This window comes from Lissotriton vulgaris, chromosome 2_2, assembly GCF_964263255.1.
Source record: "Lissotriton vulgaris chromosome 2_2, aLisVul1.2, whole genome shotgun sequence".
NCBI classification, from domain to species: domain Eukaryota; kingdom Metazoa; phylum Chordata; class Amphibia; order Caudata; family Salamandridae; genus Lissotriton; species Lissotriton vulgaris.
Window position 1 is genome coordinate 106,695,053 of NC_141688.1, and position 18,055 is coordinate 106,713,107.

At 45.3% G+C, this 18,055-nt stretch overlaps 1 protein-coding gene across 2 annotated transcripts in view; it reads right to left on the bottom strand.

Moving 5' to 3' along the window:
* MYO1E (myosin IE) overlaps positions 1-18,055 on the bottom strand; it is a 635,008-nt gene that overhangs the window by 230,286 nt on the left and 386,667 nt on the right. For both annotated transcript variants that reach the window (XM_086959387.1, XM_086959385.1), the window contains exon 10: positions 24-220. In XM_086959387.1, coding sequence (XP_086815513.1) covers positions 24-220 — 197 coding nt within the window. The remainder of the gene's footprint in view (positions 1-23; positions 221-18,055) is intronic.

Consider the following 18,055-nt stretch of genomic DNA (forward strand, 5'->3'; position numbering starts at 1 on the left):
CTACTACATCTTCTGGTACTTACGTCCACCAGGAAGTCGAAGATGCGGGCATGCAGGGCTTTGGCCAGGGCGTCCCGCGTATAACACGCTTGCTCTACATTCAGCGTCACATTGATGGACTCGGACTTGCCTCCCCACTTACTGTCCATCTGGCGACTCGTCAGCTTGTCCTTTAGTCGCTGTTGGTTGATGCCCAGCAAGAAAGCAGGGAAAGCCAGAACTAGGGGAAGACAATATTTAGATTACGTGTTTGGAGATGAGTAAAAATCATCGTATCACGAGTTGAAAGCAGTGGTAATACATTGTCATCTCTACAGTGTTTGCGACATATCATCAAACCTCACACACCTCAATAAACATCTAACACATAGGACATTACACATCCAACACTCTTCCAACCGCTGACTTCAGAAAGGGTGGCCCAGAACCGCTGAAAATTGGAGTAATTTGTTGCCTCATCAGTGGTGTGAAATACTATACCAACGCAGCCATAGAATACATTATTGGTCTTCTAAGACCTAGTAGAACATCATGATATCAACCAACATAAGCCAATCAAAGCCGACAGAGAGGGCAACACATCTCTCGATGTCTATTGGAGTTCTGTAGGGCGCGGAGCAGGCGTTCCATATCCATATTGTGACACCAAAAGAGAAAAGTGCGCCCCCTTTTGTTCAATAATAGAAGACTGGGCTTGAACCCCTCCCCCCTTTTCAAGTTCTCAATGTATTTCAAGAGAGGCGATAAGAAACAATTTGAACGTTAAGGAGAGTAGCCCATAGCCTATGGATGCCCCACAAAAACCAAAGCACAAACTAGGTTAACGATTTGCAAATTCTCACCAAAAGTAACCTATAAAATACAACTAAAACCCAAGTGAGGACCAAGCCTTAACATCTTTATTTATATAAATAAAAAAAATAATCCCAGTGCCACTCACTCTAGCCTGCTTACTAAAGCCTACTCTAGTCAGCTTTTTGTTTTAACGAAGGCAAAGGTTTTAGAAAACTGATTGATTTTTGGGGGGGGGTAAATATGCTCCATTTGACTGCAACCTGTGTCATTTTAATACAGACGTCTACCTATTCAAATATTCAAATTGAATTTCAAAAAGGTGATTTTTTACATCTAGGATATTATTATGGGTCAGATGGCTTTACTATCCCTCCACATATATATATTCCACTCCACACTGACAACACAAGGAAAGTGATTTGAACATGACAAGGCGCAGCCATTCTGAAAACCCTGCGATGCATGTTGGTCCCAGCCCATCCCATGAACCCTGCTGTGTACATACCAATGGATGGCTCGGTACGGCCAGTGACGTTTTACAGACATCTTTCCACATTTTCTGCAGGTTCTGTGCTTCATTGAGGCTATCAGCAGATACTTTATAGCATCACTCAAAATGGCCTCACGCGTGGCTGGACCGCAAACAGACCTTGTGGTTAGGGGAAAATAAGCCCTGAATGAATTTTCCCGAGAATCCTTGCGCCGAGACAGATGTCACCTCATTAGATCTGACCGAGCAGACAGCTTCGAGTTGCTTATAGTAAAAGTCTCTTGTAAAGCAAACCACAAACTTAGAGTTGACGTAGAGCCTGTTCACTGCTTACTGTTGGCTGGCTTCACTATAACTCTCCTTTGATTGCTTCTTATTCAAGAACTTGACTTCCTCCTGTGTTTAGTCCTTCCATGGTGCAGAGCCTCTTTACCATCCTATTGATTAGATACTTTTATTCCTCCACTGCTTATCTTCAGGAAACTACTTTTTTCTTGGTCTTTCATGAGTGTGCACATTTTTTCTAGCCCTTTCCCCGGTGCACGCTGCTTCTTCCCCTTAACGCGGTCCGTGTTGCTCCCTCACGCCTTCCAGCTCGGACATCTTTCCCTTCTCCCCTCCAGCTTTTCTTTTGTGGTATTTTTTTGTTCCACCCTGTAGGGCCAGCTTTAAGCACCCACCAGTGCTCCCTTGCATACTCCCCGTTGCTTCCTCCCCCGTTCAACTCACCCCACACGCACGTTCCCCATCTGCTCCCCCATTGCCCCACACCAGTAGTCCTTTCATATTTTTTTTTCACTTTAATATTTTTGGAAGGCCAATAAGTTGCCATGTGCTGCAGCGCCGCTTCACCACACAAAAAGTGCTTTCGTTCAAAAAATGTTTTATTCACAGAGATAAGTGGAGTTTGCCATCTTGAATGAGTACAGAATTTTTTTTGCCTGCATCATTTCGTAGGCATGTGCATCAGCGCCAGCAGCAGCCATTCCTGTGTGTCTTTTTTCTTTTGGACAATGGAGCACAGCATCGGCAAAAATGTTTTTGCTAATGCCCCACTGCGTCCAAACACCGGATTGGAATAGCCAATTGTTCCAAAAGATGAGACCTGCTGGCTTTGCCAATGCTTGTTTTTATAACGCCATCTCTCTTCAGCCTGAGTACATTATTGGTGACAGCAGGCATCTCAGATACCCCTTTGCCACTCCTTCTGATTGCCCTTTGACATGGAAGCAGACGCTGCTTGAAGGCTGTGCCAGCAGAGGAGGCCCTGTACAAGCAATCCACTGAGAGTGAGCATCATCGCTCTGTGGACTAGGGTGGCCAACGTCTTCCCTGTCCCAGTGGCATAGCAGAGGTGTAATGGGCTGTAGAGCAAGCAATGAAAATGGCCCCATCCTAACCGGATTCAAGTGGGTCTCTCTACCATGTTCCCCAGTACCACTGCACCTGCTTCATTCTAGGTAACCACGCCACTGTAGGGTCCTATGCACGGATGTTTGGCACCCTAGCAGTTGATGCACATTAAAAAATACTGAGCCAATGAATAGTAAAAACTACTTCGGATTTATAATGAAAGTTTAGGGCATTATTTCTTCACCTGTGGCCTGCAGAAGTGTGGCTCAATGATTAGAGTGGCAGACCCTGATGCAGAGATCTAGCCCGGGACCAGGGTTCAATTCCCCGCCTCGGTGGGTCTTGGGCTCAAAAATTCCATGGACCTGATAGCTCTCGCCTCGGTGCCTATTCCAATCATAGAGTCCCACTCTGCAACTCTGGGCAATAGCTTGCTTAATCTCCACAACGGCCCCCACAACGCTAAGGATGGCTGGCCTCCACCTTAGGGGTGCCCAGGCGTGGACACCTCACAGGGAAAGCCAGGACGGGTTCCACAGCGGTATTCGTACAAGCGCCTTGAGACCCTTGTGGGTGAGTAGTGCGCTATACAAGTATCAATTTACATTTTGAAGACCCTGGGGGACCGCAAGCGTAGCCTGCAAGTGTTAAGAAAAATAAACATTTGCAGGCTAGGCCTGCGGACTCTCAGATATGTATATATTTATAAATAAATAAGCAAAATTGCAAATGTTAAAATGTTCTGTAAATTGGAAGGGATTTGAAATTGGAGGCTAAAAATTAAGTTAGTATCCTCGAGTTGAATCGCTGGAGTTGTGCCAGTACTGCAAAAGAATGCAGTAAAAGCAATGGGTGGTCTCAATCGAAGCGCTGTGTTTTATGTATCGTTTTGAGGTCAAATAGTAGAAATTGCTTATGTTGGAGGTCCCTGGATTCCAATGATTCAGTGGGGGTCCCCGGATTCTGATTGTTTCCAATGAGTCAGAGGGGTCCAGGGAAGTCAAAAGGTAAAGTACCACTGCTACAGGGGGCTCATTCATTATAAAACCCTCTGCAAGTGATAAATTTTAATAGCGTAAGGATGGTTTAAATTAGGGAGGGATTTCAAGGTAACTTCAGGGTAAGGTTAGGGATTCGCCATCAAATCCAAGCTATTGCTGTTGCCCACTTCAATGCGTTTATTGTTTGCTGGTGGCAGAAAAACTCACTGCCCAACTGCAAAGAGAACCACGCCAGGCAGCCATAATGTGCCTGTTCCGGTAGAAATTGGGATTTCTGAAGTGACATCTGAGGGTTCTCTGATGGCTCTCAGGATCAGGCTGAAAACACAATGGGGCATATTTATCAACGGTTTTGAGTTGCCCTTAACCCCTTCCCTGCTGGCAGGATTCCCCCGCTGTGCTGGGGGGCGGGGGGAGGGGCGCGCGCAGCGCTCCCATGCTCATGACGAGCTCAGCTCGTCATGAGCTACAGTGCTCCTGTGCTCATGACGAGCTGAGCTCGTCACGGCCTCACCCGTTTCTTTAGAACGCTCAGCACAGCAGGCGAATTAGCTCAGCGTGCGAGCGTTCTAAAGGCCATGACGAGCTGAGCTCGTCATGAGCACCGGAGCACTGTAGCTCATGACGAGCTGAGCTCCTCGTGAGCATGCAAGGCGTTAAGCCACACAAGCGGGCGCAGGCCAACGCAAAATCTATATTGAGATTTATCAAGAAACGCAAAGCTACCTTGCATGGCCCTGCATGGTATGGTAAATCTGGAATAACACAAGGCAGCGGAAGTTGCTGCCTTGCACTACTCTGCCCCAGGGAGGCGGTCCATGGGTGGAGGGTGGGAGTTCTCACGCATCCGCCCATGGGCTTTGCCGCATTCTCAGATTCATCATTAGTGGTGGACATGCAAATGAGTCTAAATCCTCCCCAGGGAAGGCGCAACGAGAAGACATATGTTTATTTCTCCTTGTTTTTCCCACTTTTCCGAAGCACACATAGAAAGAAGAAAAAGAAAATGCCTCTGAAGGTTGTTTTTGTGCAGGAAGGTCGCCCTTCCTGCACAGAAGCAATGCTGCTTACAACGCAGGCACCCTTGCACCATGGTGTGTTCCGCTGCGTGAAAATTTGAAAAGTTGATAAATATGCCCCAAAGTACTTTAAAGTACTACAGTTTAGGCAAAGTTAAGGGCTTCTCCAAAAACTGAAACTGTGTGGCACCCCGGACAGGAATCTATCTACAACACTGTGTGGCTTATTTGACCCACAACTTTCCCTTAAGGGGATAAACTTTCTGAAACTTTCCAGCAGCCTCTGTGAGCTGTAGGAATCTTGTGAAAACACAACTCTTCCAGCAGCTTTTAAGTTCTGGGGCTTTTACAGTTTTCTAATAAACAGGGCACATTTAGGATGACCGAACGACAGGCCGGACTGGGAAGCAAAACTGGCCATGGCAAAGAGCTCGGCCGGCTCGGTCGATTTTGCAGCAATGATGCAAAAAGGGCCCTGTAACAAAAACGGCCCCCAGGGGCCCTCAATCGGCCCCCACCCTAGCAGCCCACTGGGGAAACGCCCGGTGCCCGCTATGGCCAGTCCAGCCCTCGAACGAGTTAGCGTCCTTAGGGCAACAATCACTCAGTTCCTCGTGCAGGCGAGGGACGCAGGTGCCCTGCATGCTGCTGACAGTCGTAGACTAGCAGAGGGTTTGTAACATATTATTGTTCAGTTCATCAGTTATTGGAAGGTGGCCTTTATATATAGATCAAATATAGATACGTTGTGAAGCTAACAAAAACAATGAACCACGGAATTATTTCATTGTTTTCAAGTCTAAGCAGCTGTACACTTAGTCATTGTTCATTGAATGCCAACACAATGCCACATTGTTAGGTGCTGGCAAGACACCGGAAGTGAAGTAATGTTGGTTCATGCTGTTCAGCGGAAGCGGTGGGGAGAGCCCAAAGGGCAACACGCACAGGGGCTAAGTCTCCCCTGCTCGAGTTAAGGAGCCAGGCCCGGTGTTCCCAGAGGGAAGGAAGGCAGCCGGCCTAGTTATCCACAACCGTAGAGAGCAATTTGCTGAAGGAGGTCGGAGATGGGCCTTTTTCAGTGCACAGGCGACAGCTGGCAGCATTTTAACCTGAATGGTGTGTTGAAAATCTATGCACCATTTCCTTTTAAACTAACAGCAGCATTCTCCCCTCAAATCAATGCAGCCCTTTATGACATTTTTTTTACCAGCAAGATGTGTGGTAATTGTTGATGGCGAAGTCCTTAACAACCACAATGGAGGCCTTCCCACAGGCTCTGTTATGCACCTTTCGACAGAGCAGAAAGCTGCGGTTTGCATAGTAGTAGCCCTAGGTAGGAGACCCATCACTACCTGCAACAGAAGTTACCATTGGCTTCCAGTTTTTGCCAGGATCTCCCTCGAGGAAGCCATTTATCCTCCCAACTCTCTGGTACGTAAAAGGCTTTGGAAACAGAGGTCTTGTTTCAGCTTGTACACTTTTGAGTTGAATGGAGTCTCAGAGTAGGATGGTTATCCTTTTTTCTGTTCTTTCCCATTAGTCCAATCATTTGATAGGGGTGGAGAGGATTCTCTGCAATTGGGGCAAAAGTAGTAAGCGTACTCCGAGAGACCTTTCACTTTCCTTTTAACTAATGAACTCTAAATGACATAGCGGAGCAGCGTAATTTTAGCTCCACCCTATATACGTCATGTATATTCATATATGCCTTTATATATGACCTTTGTATGGAAAGTATGGTTTAACTTTATTAACGCGTGTCACCTTTTAGCCAATACAATTACTGAGAATTGACACAGAAGTGTATTTGGTTGATCAATAGACGGATGTTACCATGTTCATTATGTATTCACATTAAAAATGATTGTTTGCATGATCAGCAATCTTTACTGGTTGTATGCTTTAATTAAGCACATACTGTAAAGGATGTATGACATTACAAAGCGTTATTTTACAACGCAGACCGTTACATCGCAATTTTTACAACGCAGGATCCATTACAATGCATGCCTTTTTCAACGCATGACATTACATAGCAGATACTATTACAACGCATGCCATTACAACGTAAGTATAGGTAAGTATATCTTTTTAAAAAAAATTTAATTAAGTTAATTTAATTTAATTAATTACATTTTATTAATTTTAAAATAGTAATTATTTTAATTTATTTAATTTAATTCTATTAATTTAATTTAATTATTTTAATTTAATTAATTTAATTTAATTAATTTTTAAATTGTAATTAAATTAAATAAATTTAATTAATTTAATTAATTTAATTTAATTAAATTAAAAAATGGAAAATAATATAATTTAATTAATTTAATTTAATTTAATTAATTTAATTTAATTAATTTTAAAATTGTAATTAATTTAATTTAATTTAATTAATTAATTTAATTTAATTAATGTAATTTAATTAATTTATAAATTGTAATTAAAATAATTTATTTATTATAATTTAATATAATTAATTTAATTAATTTATTATTTTTTAAGTCGTTTTTAAAAAAAAATTAAAACCCAAAAAATACCCCTGTACCCCAAAACCCAAACCCAGCCCTAAAACCTAAAAATACCCCTGTACCCCAAAACCCAAACCCAGCCCTAAAACCTAAAAATACCCCTGTACCCCAAAACCCAAACCCAGCCCTAAAACCCAAAAATACCTCTGTACCCCAAAACCCAAACCCAACCCTAAAACCTAAAAATACCCCTGTACCCCAAAACCCAAACCCAGCCCTAAAACCTAAAAATACCCCTGTACCCCAAAACCCAAACCCAGCCCTAAAACCTAAAAATACCCCTGTACCCCAAAACCCAAACCCAGCCCTAAAACCTAAAAATACCCCTGTACCCCAAAACCCAAACCCAACCCTAAAACCTAAAAATACCCCTGTACCCCAAAACCCAAACCCAACCCTAAAACCTAAAAAAAACCCTGAACACCAAAACCCAAACCCAGCCCTAAAACCTAAAAATACCCCTGTACCCCAAAACCCTAACCCAGCCCTAAAACCTAAAAATACCCCTGTACCCCAAAACCCAAACCCGGCCCTAAAACCTAAACATACCCCTGTACCCCAAAACCCAAACCCAACCCTAAAACCTAAAAAAAACCAAACACCCCAAAAAATATATTTAATTAATAATATTAAAAAACATTTATAAATATATTTATTTATATTTAAAATTAATTAAATTAATTAAATAATATTAAATAAAATTTAAAAAAATTATATACTTACCTATACTTACGTTGTAATGGCATGCGTTGTAATAGCATCTGCTATGTAATGACATGCGTTGTAAAGGCATGCGATGTAATGGAACTAGCGTTGTAAAAGTTGCGTTGTAATAGAAGTCCGTTGTAAAAGTTGCGTTGTAACGGTGCAATACCACTGTAAATGGGTAATAACAGGACGCCACCCTTGTTTTGTACAGAAGCTAATAGGAGTGGTGTGTTAGTTTGCCAAAGTCCTGAGCTTTCAAAACAGCAATCTAAGAAGTCTATTTAACTACCACTAATAGTCTTTATTTCATACTAAAAATGAGGAGTTCCATATTATAAATATTCTTGTTTCAACCACTATTGTGATTCCCTCGTGCTTCCTCAGCACATGTTTTAAAACACGAATGACAGTACTACAAACCGGTGGTGCATATTGTGCCCATTTGAAATCCCGCTCCTTGTATGAGGGGATTATTCCATCCACAGTTCTTTATACTTAGGGCAAAAGAACAGTATATGAGGTGGGTCTAGTTTGATGTTTAGACCACGGCCCCATCTGTTCACCTTATTATCCGCTGCCTGTCATATACTAATCTGTAGACCTCAACTTGGCCCAGTCACATAGCTAGGATCTTAGATCTATGTTGGTGTCATATTTAGAGCAGGGAAGAGTTGTAGCTCCCCCTTGTCCACCAATGGGCTTTGAACTGACAGACACCGCCATACCAGTTTAGCTACTAAAATCTAAGACATCTTTTATTTATACCCTCTAAATCTCTAGCTTTTGTCAATTTTGCATCTCGGCCTCAAAGGGAATCGTATTAAACCATGAGACTGGATAGTGGTTCATTAATAGGTGACGTCAGACTCTGACTTAAAAAATTGAAGGACTGGCTGATTCACTCCCACTGTGTACAAAATCTGGGTACTTTAACTTGCAGGGGTCCTAACATTGACTTTAAAGAGGAGCCCTATATACTTGGTTAAATGTTTTTAGATCATTAATACTCGTAGCTTTTTATTTTATTTTAGCAATATGCTCATTCCTCAACGCTTTGACCGTGAATGTCACTCCAGTGTAATGAACTTCTAACACCTGCTCTTGTTTAGTCGCACCCATGATCCAAGTACAATCAGATTCTTTTGATCCGAAAGTAAGCACCTTAGTTTTTGAGCATTTATGGGCAAATTGTTTAGCTTGACATATTCACAAAAAACATCACGTTGGTACTGGAGACCTGAATTACAGCTCACTTTGATATATCAGCAACAACTAAATTAAAGTGTATTGGGGCCAGTGGCAACCTTGCTTTTATCCTAAATAGGTTTTAACTTCTGCTACTTCTGGGCTATCAAGGACGTGTTTTAAACACGTGTCCTAAAGCAGAGGTATTACCTAATTCAGTCGAGGCCACAAAGAGATCTTAGTCACAGTCCAAAATACAAGAACATCTTAATGTCTCGGTCTAGGACACAAAGGAATCTTAGAGTGTCGGTCCAGGATACAAGAGAGACTTAAAGTCCAGGTCCAGGACACAAGAGCGTCTTAACGTCTTGGTCCAGGACACAAAGCAATCTTAAAGTCTCACTCCAGGACACAAGAGCGTCTTAATGTCTCGGTCTAGGGCACAAAGGAATCTTAGAGTGCCGGTCCAGGATACAAGAGAGACTTAAAGTCCAGGTCCAGGACACAAGAGCGTCTTAATGTCTCGGTCTAGGGCACAAAGGAATCTTAGAGTGCCGGTCCAGGATACAAGAGAGACTTAAAGTCCAGGTCCAGGACACAAGAGCGTCTTAATGTCTCGGTCTAGGGCACAAAGGAATCTTAGAGTGCCGGTCCAGGATACAAGAGAGACTTAAAGTCCAGGTCCAGGACACAAGAGCGTCTTAATGTCTCGGTCTAGGACACAAAGACATCTCACCGTCTAAGTGCAGGTCATAAGAGCATCCTAAAGTCTTGCTCATGGGCGTAAGAGCTTCTTAATATACCGGTCCAGGTCACAAGAGCATCTTACAGTGTTGGCAAAGGACACAACAGCATCTTAATGTCATGATCCAGGACACAAGAGCATCTTAATATCCCGGTCCATGTCACAAGATCATCTTAAAGTGTCAGCCCAGGATACAAGAGCATGTTAACATCTCTAGCCAGAATACGAGACCATCTTAACGTCTTGGTTCAGGACACAAAGGAATCTTAAAGCCTCAGCCCAGGACACAAGAGCATCTTAAAGTGTCAGTGAAGGATACAAGAGAGTCTTAAAGTCCAGGACATAAGAGCATCTTAAAGTGTCAGTCCAGGATACAAGAGAGTCTTAAAGTCCAGGACACAAGAGCATCTTAAAGTGTCAGTCCAGGATACAAGAGAGTCTTAAAGTCCAGGACATAAGAGCATCTTAAAGTGTCAGTCCAGGATACAAGAGAGTCTTAAAGTCCAGGACATAAGAGCATCTTAAAGTGTCAGTCCAGGATACAAGAGAGTCTTAAAGTCCAGGACACAAGAGCATCTTAAAGTGTCAGTCCAGGATACAAGAGAGTCTTAAAGTCCAGGACACAAGAGCATCTTAAAGTGTCAGTCCAGGATACAAGAGAGTCTTAAAGTCCAGGACACAAGAGCATCTTAAAGTGTCAGTGCAGGATACAAGAGAGTCTTAAAGTCCAGGTCATAAGAGCATCTTAAAGTGTCAGTCCAGGATACAAGAGAGTCTTAAAGTCCAGGACATAAGAGCATCTTAAAGTGTCAGTCCAGGATACAAGAGAGTCTTAAAGTCCAGGACATAAGAGCATCTTAAAGTGTCAGTCCAGGATACAAGAGAGTCTTAAAGTCCAGGACATAAGAGCATCTTAAAGTGTCAGTCCAGGATACAAGAGAGTCTTAAAGTCCAGGACATAAGAGCATCTTAAAGTGTCAGTCCAGGATACAAGAGAGTCTTAAAGTCCAGGACATAAGAGCATCTTAAAGTGTCAGTCCAGGATACAAGAGAGTCTTAAAGTCCAGGACATAAGAGCATCTTAAAGTGTCAGTCCAGGATACAAGAGAGTCTTAAAGTCCAGGACATAAGAGCATCTTAAAGTGTCAGTCCAGGATACAAGAGAGTCTTAAAGTCCAGGACATAAGAGCATCTTAAAGTGTCAGTCCAGGATACAAGAGAGTCTTAAAGTCCAGGACACAAGAGCATCTTAAAGTGTCAGTCCAGGACACAAGAGCATCTTAAAGTGTCAGTCCAGGATGCAAGAGAGTCTTAAAGTCCAGGACATAAGAGCATCTTAAAGTGTCAGTCCAGGATACAAGAGAGTCTTAAAGTCCAGGACACAAGAGCATCTTAAAGTGTCAGTCCAGGATACAAGAGAGCCTTAAAGTCCAGGACACAAGAGCATCTTAAAGTGTCAGTCCAGGATACAAGAGAGTCTTAAAGTCCAGGACACAAGAGCATCTTAAAGTGTCAGTCCAGGACACAAGAGCATCTTAAAGTGTCAGTCCAGGACACAAGAGCATCTTAAAGTGTCAGTCCATGATACAAGAGAGTCTTAAAGTCCAGGACACAAGAGCATCTTAAAGTGTCAGTCCAGGACACAAGAGAGTCGTAACCCCTTCGAAGCTAATGACGAGCTGGGCTCGTCATGGCGCTTACCTGCCGTGCGCGGATGACAAGGCCAGCTCGTCATGAATAATGGTCATTTTGGTTCTTCAGCGCAGGACGGGAAAACGCCTAGCAGCCATGTGGTTAAAGTCCAGGACATAAGAGCATCTTAACGTCTTGTTCTAGGACACAAGGACATATTAACGTCTAACTGCAGGTGATAAGAGCATCTTAAAGTCTTGGTCCAGGGCACAAGATCATCTTAAAGTGTCAGCCCAGGATACAAGAGCATCTTAACATCTCCGTCCAGAATACAAGAGCATCTTTAAGTCTTGGCCCCGGACACAAAGGAATCTTACAGTCTCAACCGAGGACACAAGAGCATCCTAACGTCTTGTTCTAGGACACAAGGACATATTAACGTCTAACGGCAGGTGATAAGAGCATCTTAAAGTCTTGCTCCAGGGCGTAAGGGCATCTTAATATCCCGGTGCAGGTCACAAGGGCATCTTACAGTGCTGGCAAAGGACACAACAGCATCTTAATGTCATGATCCAGGGCACAAGAGCATCTTGACGTCTTGGTCCAGGACACCAAGGAATCTTAAAGTCTCAACCCAGGACACATGAGCATCTTAGCGTCTCTGTCAAGGATACAAGAGCATCTTAACGTCTGGGTCTAGGACAAACCACCATCCTAAAGTCTGAGTTCGGGACACAAGAAGGAATTACTCTCCTCCCTTCACGGTAACATCTCCTTGCGACAGACGCAGCCAGAAAACTATGGGGAGAGCTCCCTTTCAAAGCCAGTGTATCTCGGGATCTAAAAATCACCACACCCTTGGACCAACATTTTAGCAGCAGAGCAAAGGATACACCTTCATAGCACTGATGACCGCAGTCTTTGAAAGCAAGCAGAATGAAGTCAGCTATGGGTAAACTGGTCCGATAACTTCTAAGGATCTCTGCTGAATTGCGCCTCAATGGAGAGGGGTAAATGGGACAGGACAGGGTCTCTAAATGTGTCTTGAGTTGCTGATATGTCTACGTGTTGGGGTCATTTCAGTTGGTAAGAACCTCCCAGCTATGAAAGGATGGGATCACCACCAGGTCATAGCCTGCCTGGGGAACAGGGCCGGACTGGGAACAGAAAAAGGCCCTAGCAAACTTCTCAGCCGGCCCCCCCTGGGGTGAGGGGGAGTGTAGCCGAGCAGTTTGCGAGGGCCGGTTTTGGCTGATTTTGTTACAGGGGGCTGATATTGCTGACCCCCGGTAACAAAAACAGCCCCCTAGGGACCCAAAACCGGCTCCCACCCTAGCGGCCTACCGGGGAAACGCCCAGGTCCCGCTATGGCCAGTCCGGCCATGCTGGGGAACTTTGAGGCCGAGAAGGAGGACTGCCAAAATGTCCATCAGCCCTTACCTTCACTCTGAAGGGATGCTCCACTGGTATGGCAGGCTGTACTATGTCTGAAACAGGCACAGAATCCATGGAGGTCTTGGACAAAAATTATAATTGTACATGGTAATTTAAAAACGTGGGTCCCTCAAATGAGAATGAACAGCATCCTGGACTGTATCTCACCATGCAAGGGCTGGTTACCTACAAGCCAGTGTATCTCCTGATATGTATCTCACCAGGCGAGGGACTAGATACCTACAACCCAGTGTATCCCCTGGACAGTATCTCACCAGAAGAGGGCCATATACCTACAAGTCAGTGTATCCTCTGGACTGTATCTCACCAGGAGAGGGCCATATACCTACAAGTCCGTGTATCCTCTGGACTGTATCTCACCAGCCGAGGGCCCAGATACCTACAAGCCAGTGTATCTCCTGGACAGTATCTCACCTGGTGAGTGCCGGATACCTACAAGCCAGTGTATCTCCTGGACAGTATCTCACCAGGCGAGTGCTGGATACCTACAAGCCAGTGTATCCTCTGGACTGTATCTCACCATGCGAGGGCTGGTTACCTACAAGCCAGTGTATCTCCATGGTATCAGGCCTCCTGCCTGAATCAATGTTTTATTTATCATTATCGGTACTTAATTGGTTTCCGGTGCTCGGCACTGGTACCTAATTGTCAATACCATACATACATAGAACAGTCTACCACACGGTGGCGCTGCCTATCTAATTTAGAGATGAGCAGAACAATTGTTTAGGAGTACAATATAAATTAAAATTGCTAATACCTGCCTCCCCAGCCATTTCTTTAGGTTTGGGGACCTGGAATAATCTGAACTGTCGCATTTACAAGCGAGAAAGATGATTAGTAGTTGTTTTGGCAACGATGACATTGGCGATGGGTGGTGAAAGCTGCAGTGAACTCCTGGTCAGAGCCCTGGCACTTAATATTTTACAAATTAAGCACTGCTAGACCGCACTGTATATGGGCACACGGCAGTTTATTCATTTAGGAATGAGTTTCCAGTGCTCTCCAGAAGGAGGGCTTGTCCTGGATGCTCTTAAAAGAAGGAGGCAGCAGTGCTAACCAGCATTATCTGCTGCAATAGGATGGGACCGCTAGAATCTTCCACCAGCAAACTGCAGAGATGAAGAGGACGCAGACAAGGGAAACACGACTAGGAAAGTTCCTCTCCATCTTCAACTCGAACGAAAGCACTTCGAGAAAACAAAGAAACAGAGAGCCCTTCACAGAGAGGCAACAGCAGCGCCCTCAACCCCTGCAACTGAATAACCAATCCGGGAGCAACTTTTTCGCTGTAAAAACTGTTTGTGGTTTTCATAATGCTTATTGCTGCGGATTTTGAGATTTCGTAACAGCGTCAATCAACACTGCTTGCATTACCCGACTTATTAGTACTTATTTCATCGACTTGGAAGGATAAAAGGCTAGGATGGTCCCAGCAGCCTTTTAACCTGTAGCTTTTAGGTTACACTGATGTCTGTAGAGGGTGACATTTCCACATAAAAATACTTGTTTATACATATTTATCTACATCTGTGCTGTGGGAGGTAAGTAAATTTAGGGCTGGGCTGGGAATCGAAATCAGCCCTGGCAAACTGCTCGGTCGGCTTGGGGGTGAGGGTGGGGGTGCCGCCGGGCTGTTTGCCTGGGCCGGTTGCGGCCGATTTTGTTACAGGGGGCCGATATTGCAGTCCCCCGAAACAAAAACGGACCACCCAGGGGCCCAAAAGTAGCCCTCACCCTTGCAGCCCAGCGGGTAAACGCTCGGTGCCAGCTACGGCCAGTCCGGCCTAAGGTGCTCCAAAGTAGGTTTCAGGAACACGTGGCACTAAATTAAACACATCATTCAAATCAGAGGTCTGTATAACGAAAGTGCCTTTAATAAGAATTATTTCATGCAAGTTCATATATTTGAATCAGCCAAAAACATGCCGACTTTACAAGATAAATACCAACATTCCCTGTTGGGGTGTTGGCAGTGCAGCGGTTCAGAGCATACATACAGCTGTCAAGGTCTTTACCACAAGGCCACCAACTCTTTTGGGCAAAATCCCCTAAAAATCACGAATCTCCACTAAAGCATCCTCTTCTTCAGGACCGTCAGAAAGCGTGTTCTACAGAAAAGGTGCTTTGAAGGGCCCTGACCCCTTGCCTATGCAGTAAAGCCGGTTCAAAACGCACATATAAGCTCCGTCGGGCCTGGCGCGTTTACCATCAACTAAGAAGTGAGGTGTCTTCTTGCCATCCTGCCACTAGATGGCGCCCACACGCTGCGCCTGTGCTGGCGGCACAGCACAATTGGACAGGCGTGTGCCTTCCAGCACGGGTCATTCTCACGTCCCTGCACATCTGCGGTACCAGTTCTGCACAGTGGAAGCTGCTCATCATGACCCTGTCGGCTTGAGGGGAACACTGCATAGCTGGTGCTTGAGTGCGCCTGCGCTGTGTGAGTGTGCAGATGCACGCCCTTTATCCTGCTCTAAGGGTGTGAGGGCAGATCCTGCAGCTGTTCTGTACCTGCCGTGTGCATGTCCGAGGTGTAATTTGATTGTTGTTTTCTGTTTTATGTATAAGGGAAGTTGACATTGCTGCTGTTCGTGTCGTACATTTTCAATGTGCAAAGGGTGTGTGGGAGAATAGAAGCTTTCTTGGATGTTTTTGTGCTGTCCCTGCAAACTTGTGTAGAGTTTACTGTGCTGCATTTCTGGGTTTGTGTTAGTGAACTTTGCACCCCTTATGCCATACTGTACAGGTTTGTTGTGTAAGGAAAGCTTTACCACTAATGCCCATGCAGTCTAGGTTTGTTGTCTAAGGAAAGCTTGCACCACTTCTGCCCATGCTGTACAGGTTCATGGTCTAAGGGAAGCTTGCATTGCTGATGCCCATGTTGTACAGGTTCGTAGTCTGAGGGAAGCTTGCACCACTTCTGCCCATGCTGTACAGGTTCGTAGTCTGAGGGAAGCTTGCACCACTTCTGCTCATGCTGTACAGGTTCGTAGTCTGAGGGAAGCTTGCACCACTTCTGCCCATGCTGTATAGGTTCATAGTCAGAGGGAAGCTTGCACCACTTCTGCCCATGCTGTACAGGTTCGTGGTCTGAGGGAAGCTTGCACCACTTCTGCCCATGCTGTACAGGTTCATAGTCTGAGGGAAGCATTCACCACTTCTGCTCATGCTGTACAGGTTCGTTGTCTGAGGGAAGCTTGCACCACTTCTGCTCATGCTGTACAGGTTCGTAGTCTGAGGGAAGCGTGCACCACTTCTGCCCATGCTGTACAAGTTCATAGTCTGAGGGAACCTTGCACCACTTCTGCCCATGCTGTACAGGTTCATAGTCTGAGGGAAGCTTGCACCACTTCTGCCCATGCTGTACAAGTTCATAGTCTGAGGGAAGCTTGCACCACTTCTGCCCATGCTGTACAGGTTCGTAGTCTGAGGGAAGCTTGCACCACTTCTGCCCATGCTGTACAGGTTCGTAGTCTGAGGGAAGCGTGCACCACTTCTGCCCATGCTGTACAAGTTCATAGTCTGAGGGAAGCTTGCACCACTTCTGCCCATGCTGTACAGGTTCATAGTCAGAGGGAAGCTTGCACCACTCCTGCCCATGCTGTACAGGTTCGTGGTCTGAGGGAAGCTTGCACCACTTCTGCTCATGCTGTACAGGTTCGTGGTCTGAGGGAAGCTTGCACAACTTCTGCCCATGCTGTATAGGTTAGTTGTGTGTGGGAAGCTTGCATTGCTAATGCACATGCTGTACAGGTTTGTGGTCTGAGGGAAGCTTCTACCGCTACAGCCCATGCTGTACAGGTTCATAGTCTGAGGGAAGCTTCCACCACTTCTGCCCATGCTGTACTGGTTCGTGGTCTGAGGGAAGCTTGCACAACTTCTGCCCATGCTGTATAGGTTAGTTGTGTGTGGGAAGCTTGCATTGCTAATGCACATGCTGTACAGGTTTGTGGTCTGAGGGAAGCTTCTACCGCTACAGCCCATGCTGTACAGGTTCATAGTCTAAGGGAAGCTTGCACCACTTCTGCCCATGCTGTACTGGTTCGTAGTCTGAGGGAAGCTTGCACAACTTCTGCCCATGCTGTATAGGTTAGTTGTGTGTGGGAAGCTTGCATTGCTAATGCACATGCTGTACAGGTTTGTGGTCTAAGGGAAGCTTCTACCGCTACAGCCCATGCTGTACAGGTTCATAGTCTGAGGGAAGCGTGCATCACTTCTGCCCATGCTGTACAGATTCATAGTCTGAGGGAAGCGTGCACCACTTCTGCCCATGCTGTATAGGTTCATAGTCTGAGGGAAGCTTCCACCACTTCTGCCCATGCTGTACTGGTTCGTAGTCTGAGGGAAGCTTGCACCACTTCTGCCCATGCTGTACAGGTTCGTAGTCTGAGGGAAGCGTGCACCACTTCTGCCCATGCTGTACAAGTTCATAGTCTGAGGGAAGCTTCCACCACTTCTGCCCATGCTGTACAGGTTCATAGTCTGAGGGAAGCTTGCACCACTTCTGCCCATGCTGTACAAGTTCATAGTCTGAGGGAAGCTTGCACCACTTCTGCCCATGCTGTACACGTTCGTGGTCTGAGGGAAGCTTGCACCGCTGCTGCCCATGCTGTACAGGTTCGTGGTGTGAGGGAAACTTGCACAACTTGTGCACATGCTGTACAGGTTAATTGTGTAAGGGAAGCTTGCACAACTTCTGCCCATGCTGTACAGGTTAGTTGTTCGAGGGAAGCTGACATTGCTGATGCCCTTCGCTGTATAGGTTTGTGGTTTGAGGGAAGCTTGTACTGCTGATATCCATATTGTCCTAGGTTCATTGTGTGAGGGAAGCTTGCATCGCTGCTGCACAGCTCATTGTGTGAGGGAAGCTTGCATTGCTGAAGGCCATGCTGTACAGGTTCGTGGTCTGAGGGAAGCGTGCACAACTTCTGCCCATGCTGTACAGATTCATAGTCTGAGGGAAGCTTGCACCACTTCTGCCCATGCTGTACAGGTTTGTGGTCTGAGGGAAGCTTGCACAACTTCTGCCCATGCTGTACAGGTTTGTGGTCTGAGGGAAGCTTGCACAACTTCTGCCCATGCTGTACAGGTTCGTAGTCTGAGGGAAGCTAGTACCACTTCTGCCCATGCTGTACAGGTTA